Source organism: Aythya ferina, assembly GCF_964211825.1.
Source record: "Aythya ferina genome assembly, chromosome: 3".
In the NCBI taxonomy this organism is placed as follows: domain Eukaryota; kingdom Metazoa; phylum Chordata; class Aves; order Anseriformes; family Anatidae; genus Aythya; species Aythya ferina.
Genome location: NC_140298.1, coordinates 75639255 through 75646189, shown reverse-complemented (window position 1 = coordinate 75646189; position 6935 = coordinate 75639255). Strand labels below are relative to the sequence as shown.

The 6935-nt window shown below is 40.8% G+C and overlaps 1 protein-coding gene across 2 annotated transcripts in view; it reads right to left on the bottom strand.

Annotated features, from left to right (window-relative positions):
- Positions 1–2646: 2646 nt before the first annotated feature.
- SLC35F1 (solute carrier family 35 member F1) overlaps positions 2647–6935 on the bottom strand; it is a 248474-nt gene continuing 244185 nt past the window's right edge. For both annotated transcript variants that reach the window (XM_084512332.1, XM_084512331.1), the window contains one exon: positions 2647–6880. In XM_084512332.1, coding sequence (XP_084368458.1) covers positions 6656–6880 — 225 coding nt within the window. In that variant the 3' untranslated portion in view covers positions 2647–6655. The remainder of the gene's footprint in view (positions 6881–6935) is intronic.

Here is a 6935-nt window from a genome sequence, read left to right as displayed (position 1 = left end):
TATGAATCTGGCAAAAAGCCAGGCTTCTGTGAAGCTGGCTACTATAGGCAGCATGAAGTTAAATATGCATGACCTTGCATAACGTTGATCCATGGGTTTGCAGGCATCCTGCACCTGTAAAGATTCAAGCCTACCAACTATCAGTCCCTATTCTGTATGCAAAGTGTCTCTAGCATCGTAGTTGAATTGCTTAGCATTTCAGTGCTCAATGATCATGTAAAGTCAGCACATGTTCATTACTTCTCTCTTCTTTGGTAAGTTCTTGAATAAAAAAGTCATGTATTTATCCATGGTAAATGCAATACTTTGATCTTGACAAAAATACATGTATTTCATACGGGGAGGGTGGGAAGATTTCATACTAAAAACATCTTCATGGTTATATTAAAATTGGATGAGTCCAGTGTTACCAAGACAAGGAGAATAAAATGCAATAGTTAGTATAAATTATGTATTTGACAGTGAGGAATTAATGATGCATTATTAAGATCAGGGTAGCACTAGACAATTGCCTGAGGGCATTGTACATATTCAGGAGTCACAGAAAAGTCAATTCTGGCTCAGTGTTATAAATGATAATCTAAAGAAGAAAAAAATTTGTAAGTCCAATAAAATCAACTTCACCTAGTCTCAATTTACAAATATTTGTCTTGCATATGTGATTGGCAATATGTATTCTTTAAAGAGGTTCTTTAACATTAGGCTATAGGGGGCCAAATTCTGATATTTTGAATACCAGAGGAACTCCATGAATAATTTTGAATTAAAAATGGAACTTCTAGGATAACAACAACAACAAAGTGCTGCCAAACAATGTCAAATTTATTCTTTTACAACAGAAAGGTCTGCACAGAGCACTGACTTTCCACTCTGAACCTCATAATTTACTTGTAGCCGAATTTTGCTTCCTCCCTCTCATTGCTTTACAGCATCAGGAGCTCTTACTTGCCTAAGGGAAACTGTGGTGAGAAGATCAGCAACACCTCCCTGTACCCAACAGAGAGACCTCACGGGGCCATGGGCCACCCGTGGTGTTTTCCAAGGCTAATCAGTGAATTCCCAGCCCTATGGAAAGGCCTTCCTCCACACAGCTGACTTTTTTATTAATAAGTGCAGTAGTACTTATTATTAACTTACCTTGCACTTCAGGCTGGAGCAGGAGGATGACATTTCCAATGCTCTTACTCCAATGTCATCATCACCGCTGTGTTGTTAGCATGTGGTACCCACTTTGCAATTGCTGTGGCAACAGGTCAGTGGCTGCACAAACAGAAGTGTGCCCTTTTGCAGAGTTTCTGCATACATTTTGTCTTAAATTGAGGAGCAGACTTAGAATAACTCTTATACCTGTAAAAATATCGCTTCCTGAATCATATGCTATAGCATATTGCTGTTAAGCAGGCAGTATTTCCAGTGTTTTGGAGAGCTAGCTCTAAACAAACAAAGCCAAAAGGGGACTGGTAGTTTTAAGGTGAATGTGTGTCCTTCAGTGTGGAACATTTGTTGTTAAGTAAATAAACATCTATTTATACCTATTTATAATCAATTGAAAGAGTGATTTCAAGCAATTACTGTTGGTATGACTCAAGGACCCAGGCTAAATTCTAGCCAGACAATAAAAGGATTTTTTTTTTTTTTTTTGTAAAGCTTGACAGGTTCTTGAGCAGAGTTGGAGGAAAATACAAATCAACTGTTAACGTGATAAAGCCATGCACAGTAACTCCACTTCTGGAGTTTTTGATGACTTAGGAGACATTCACACTGCAAAAAGAGACATAAACCAGCATATTGCTGCAGCACTGGCTTTGCAGTGTGTGGGACTCCATCCAGTCATGGTGCAGAGGGAGGCTGGATACGAGACCACCACCCTCCATTCCATTTTCTACTCTTTGGCAATGAAGTATGTGAGAAATACTGATGCAAAGTTTCTGTGGAGACATCAGGCAAAGCTGGATGGACAGATGCACATGCTGACAAATACTTTTAGAGGTCAGTACATGTTCACAAAATCCTTTGCTCTCACATACTTACGCTCTTCCTTTTCCTTCTTCCCAGACAGACTTCAAATGATCCAGTCTTGTTTTATTTCTTTCCCCAGTTCTGCTCCTCCTGGCACACCTCTTCCCCCTCTTTTTTGTCTCCATCCTTTCTTTCCTTGTTCCAGGACTCTCCAGGGAGCAGTACTGTGCAGGGCAGAGAGGCTGAGGTTGAAAGGCTGGGTGAGGTGGCTGCAGATGCTCAGTAACCACAGCTCTCCGGCATCACACACACAAGTATATTGCCCCACATTAATTCTAGCATGATTAACCATGTCAAGAGGACAGCAGTGGAGCACTTCTATGTCTAAATGAGGGTGACTAATATCAGGATATTAGAGGTAGCCACAGCAGCATGGCAGAGACAGAGGAGACCATGTATGCTTCAGGAGCAGCAGCTGGGGGCCAGGTAGAATACCTGAGGATGTCTGATGGCACATGTTTAGCACCTGAATTACACCCTTGGAAGGAGTTGTACCTTAACTCCTCAACATCTCCTTAACTCCTCAACAAAAGTCCTCAACATACCAAACAATTATGCCCTGCAGTCAAGATTTACACTTCAGAAAAAATCATTTGAGGCTAAGAAACCAGTAAGGAAGCAGACAAATAAAATAATAACCCTGCTTTCATAAAGCATTTATTTTTTTATTTGAAAACATTATACAGGCATTACATTGCCACAGCCAGTCCATATAGGAGCATGCAAATATCAAAATGAAGAAAGGTTTGTTCAGCTTTCTGATGCAGGATTTGGGGTTGGGATTCTGTTTGCTTGGTTTTGTTTTTGGTTCATGTTCCCATCTGCGGTGTCAAGATTAGTGTGCTTTATTATGGCATTTAACAGTAAAATCCTACCCATGGGGTAAAATTTATATTTGTAGCTAGCTTAGGAATACTAAATGGTTTAAAAAAAAAAAAAAAGGAAAAGAAAACAATACTACACGCTTGTCAAAATGTTAATAGCACAAGTTAGCAATCTCTACACTATACATTGAAACTTTTTCATATGACACAGTGGTGCAAAATTTTCAATTGCTTGGTCTTTTGTTGTGTTGTTTTGAAAGTTTATAGCTGGAACAAGGACAAGGTCTGTCTCCCAGTGAAGGTTTTCATCCAGTAGCAGAAAATTACATCAGTCTTGCTAAGGGCTGCTCAGTGCCAGCAGTATATCAGGGTTTCAGTCTGTTCAGGCAAGGATCTACACAGAACTAGTGATGTCCTAATGCAACACGGAGAGTAGCTGCCAGTTAGATAGCTGAACCTCTGCTGGTGTGTACTGAGGTCTTGAACTGCAGGAAACAAGCAGGTAGAAGTAATGCTTTCCTTCACTAGACCTCAGCTTTTCAGTCAACACAGTTACTTGTAAAGCTATACTACTGTCTTCCTTTGAGGTCCATTGCTCAGCACACTGGTGGTAATTGAAGTTCACACCTTTCTTAATGGGAGATGCAGAAAGTGAAGCAGCCCCACTCTGCACGTGAAACTCCCCCTGTGCAAGTAACATGGGGGATGGTGGCTGGGTGCAGAGTGCACACCCAAACATTCGTATCTTATTTCCGTACAACAGAGCCTTTTAAAATAGACTATAAAAACAGCTCTGGATGGCACGACGCAGACACCCCATGGTTTGCAAACTCCTGTATGTAAAAACTCCCAGTCCGGTGAACTGCCCAGGACATGCCTTCTGCCCAGCTCTTTCTGAGAAGACTCCAAGAAAACATCTACAAGTTAGTGTCAGAAAAATGAAGAGGGGTAGGCGGAAGGACTACAAACATTTGGCTTGAAAATAAATACTAATAATGAAATAAACCAAAAAGAAGGAACTGTAAACATGGAACAAACACACACACCATCCTCAAAGGTCTCAAGACCAACATGGGGACTAATGTTCAGAGAAAGGTATTTAATTGGTATAAAAGGTAGCAAAAAGACTGAGATGACAGGTGCCCGCCAGTGTGCCTCCAAGCACCTGAGAGAGCCGTGGTGATTGTGACCAAAGCCTCTGCTCCTGGGGAAGGTATGAAACCTGCCTCAGGTGGAAGCTCTCCCTGGGCTTGACCCAAGGACGTTTGCTGGCCCACTGTGCACAAGGGCCTCACCCAACCATGTGCTTCCCACATAGGTTTCCACCCTGCAAACCTCTCCCTGAAGTATCAGATGATCATTCTTGTGTGGGGGTGTTTTTTGTTTTGTTTTCTTTTCTGTGAATCATGTAGTATTTAGACTTTCCTTAACACCTCCAGAAAATGTACTGATATTTCTCTGTGGGAATCCTCAGAGCTTTAAAAGAAAAAAGAAAAATCTTGGGAAGATGAAGGAGGATTCAAAGGAGTTGGACTCTATGATCCTTGTGGGTCCCTTCCAAATTAGTATATTCTATAATTCTATGATTCTATGGATGCTAAAGAAGATTTTTTTTAAAAAAAAAAAAGGGCAATGAAAAAAAAAACAAAAAACACAACAACCTACAATTGTTATGATTTTAAACCCAGGAAATCTTAATTGAAGATTCTGGAATGTCTGGGGGCATGGTTCCACAAGACCCTTCCCTCAGCTGCAGTGGGAGCCTAGCAGGCAGCCTAAACACAATGGGACAGAAATCAACTCTTCTCCTCATCCACAGCGAGAGTAAGATAAAACATACATCTGCTGTTCAGTAGCATTTTGGCATTTGTCACTTCACATATATTTGTACATGTAGTTTTCCCAGTCTGCTTCAGGGAAGTCCCTTCTATATTACAGCAGAACAGGACTATAAAAGATGGATGTTACCTCAGCAGAAATTCATCCTGCTTGGCTGAACTGTGGCCTTTCTAATCTCCAGAGTACAGATTTTTCTTTTTTAAAGGGAAATAGGAAAGTTGCATTTTTCAAACACGAAGACCTACATTTTCACTTTAGACAGACTTCTTCAGCAGAATGACATTCAAATCAAATTCATCTTATATGCCCACAAGCAAAATATTCATCAGTCTTCTGTAAACCCCATTTTCAAATACAATGCATATATACATGCTTTTACAGCACTGTTGTGTACTTCTTAAACTCCTTTCTTCTAAAGATCCCAAAACGTTTTAAAGTAACTTGGTCCTATAGCACCCCTGTGAGGTAGGTCAAATATCTTTATTCCCTTATATACAGACTGGGAAATGCAGCCACACAGAAGGTAAGTCATGCCCAAGATGATGCAGAGACGTGGCAGATCTGTGAATAAAACCAAGCCCTGCTGGATCCTTTTCCTCTCTGTTAGGTATAAGGCTATCTCCCTTTCCTTAATTTTAAATTAAAAATAGATGGTGGAGGTTGAATAACCATTTCCTTTCATTGTGCTCTCAGAAGAGCGAACATACAGATGTAGATTCTCATGGCTGCAGCTATGATTTCCCCCTTCTGATAAGGCTCCTGGAGAAGTGCAGTTGCAGAGCACACCCTTACTACTTTCACATGTCCCCAAGAACATAAGAAAACTGCTGAATTATTCTGCTAGTTTTGTAGTTAACGAAAGATAATTGGCTACACCCTGCTGGTACGAATGCCTTTGTGCTACTGCAGCAATACCAGCAGATGGTCCAGTCTTTCTATTCATGAATTCCTCACATAATCTTCCTGATTTTTACAATTTGTGGGTTTTGGTGAAAAACTGTCACATTTCTAAATAGCTATTGTTAGAATAATGAATCACAGAAGACTAAGCAAACTGGAACAGCAGAAGGCGCCCTCGATGCACTGAGTATCTAAAATAAGTGCCCTGATCCACAAGATATGTCATCTTACCATGGAGAGGTACAATACATAGGAAACTAGAAAATGTATTTTTTTTATATAGATTAAAATTTAAAAAGTAAGAAATCTGTGTTAGTCATGACTACAGAGAAGTTAACTCCCTGTCACCTGATGTAGAACCTCAATCGCTAGGAAATCTGCCATGGATCATAGAGAGGTCAATGCTTGAATACTTCACTTCTGCAAATATAGAAAGGCTAAAATGCTCGCTTTATACCTATTCCTAGAATAGAGACGGATATTGTAAGTTGTCCCTCCTCTGGATTCATGGAGCAGATTACCTAGAAAGGGCAACTAGATAGCACAGATGAATTTATTGTCTTTCCCTCACCAAATCCAAGGTGCTAGAAAAAACGTGTCAGGGGGTTGCTACCATGAGTAACCCATCTATTTTGTGCAAACAAACAAATCTCAGAGAGAAATTAACGGTGACTGCACACATGTATTTGCTGTAAAAAGGTGGCTTGTCCACGACTGGTGTGGCTTAGGCATAATATCTCTCAGTGGGTGCACAAACACCCTTCGGTTAATTTCTTCTTGTAATTTCAGCTTAAAATATTGAATAGCTTTCCCAGGTAGTCTGACATTAACTGATTCATATACAGCAGTTTGTATGGCAAACATGCTGTTAACATCATGAACGAGGGACTGGCATCTCCTTGCAATGAACACCCTGGAACAATTAATTTTATTTTTATGAGCTTTCCTTATTTGCTACCTTGCAGCTCACCGGAGTAACTGCACCTGGTAAATACCTTTCTCTATGTACAATACAGAGATAATGGATATATGAGCTCCACTGAATCATCAGCAGGTGATCAACGGCCCTGGGTTTAGGCAACTCTAATGTGAGGCTCCTCTTCTGTCTCCTGCCCCAGGCTGGTGTATGTTACCGAAGGCTCCAGCTGGCCGGTGGCTGGCAGGTCTACAACAGGTCCTGAAGGGTTTCGAAATTGCTTGTACACCCGAGGATCTTGGGCTACGTAGGTGGACGTGGAGGAGTAGAGCACCAGCCCAACAAGGATGGTGAAGAATGACAACAAATAAAGTCCTGAAAACTAAGCAAAAAGAAGAGTACAGTCATTAGACATGACAATGCTCATCCTGAGCTCA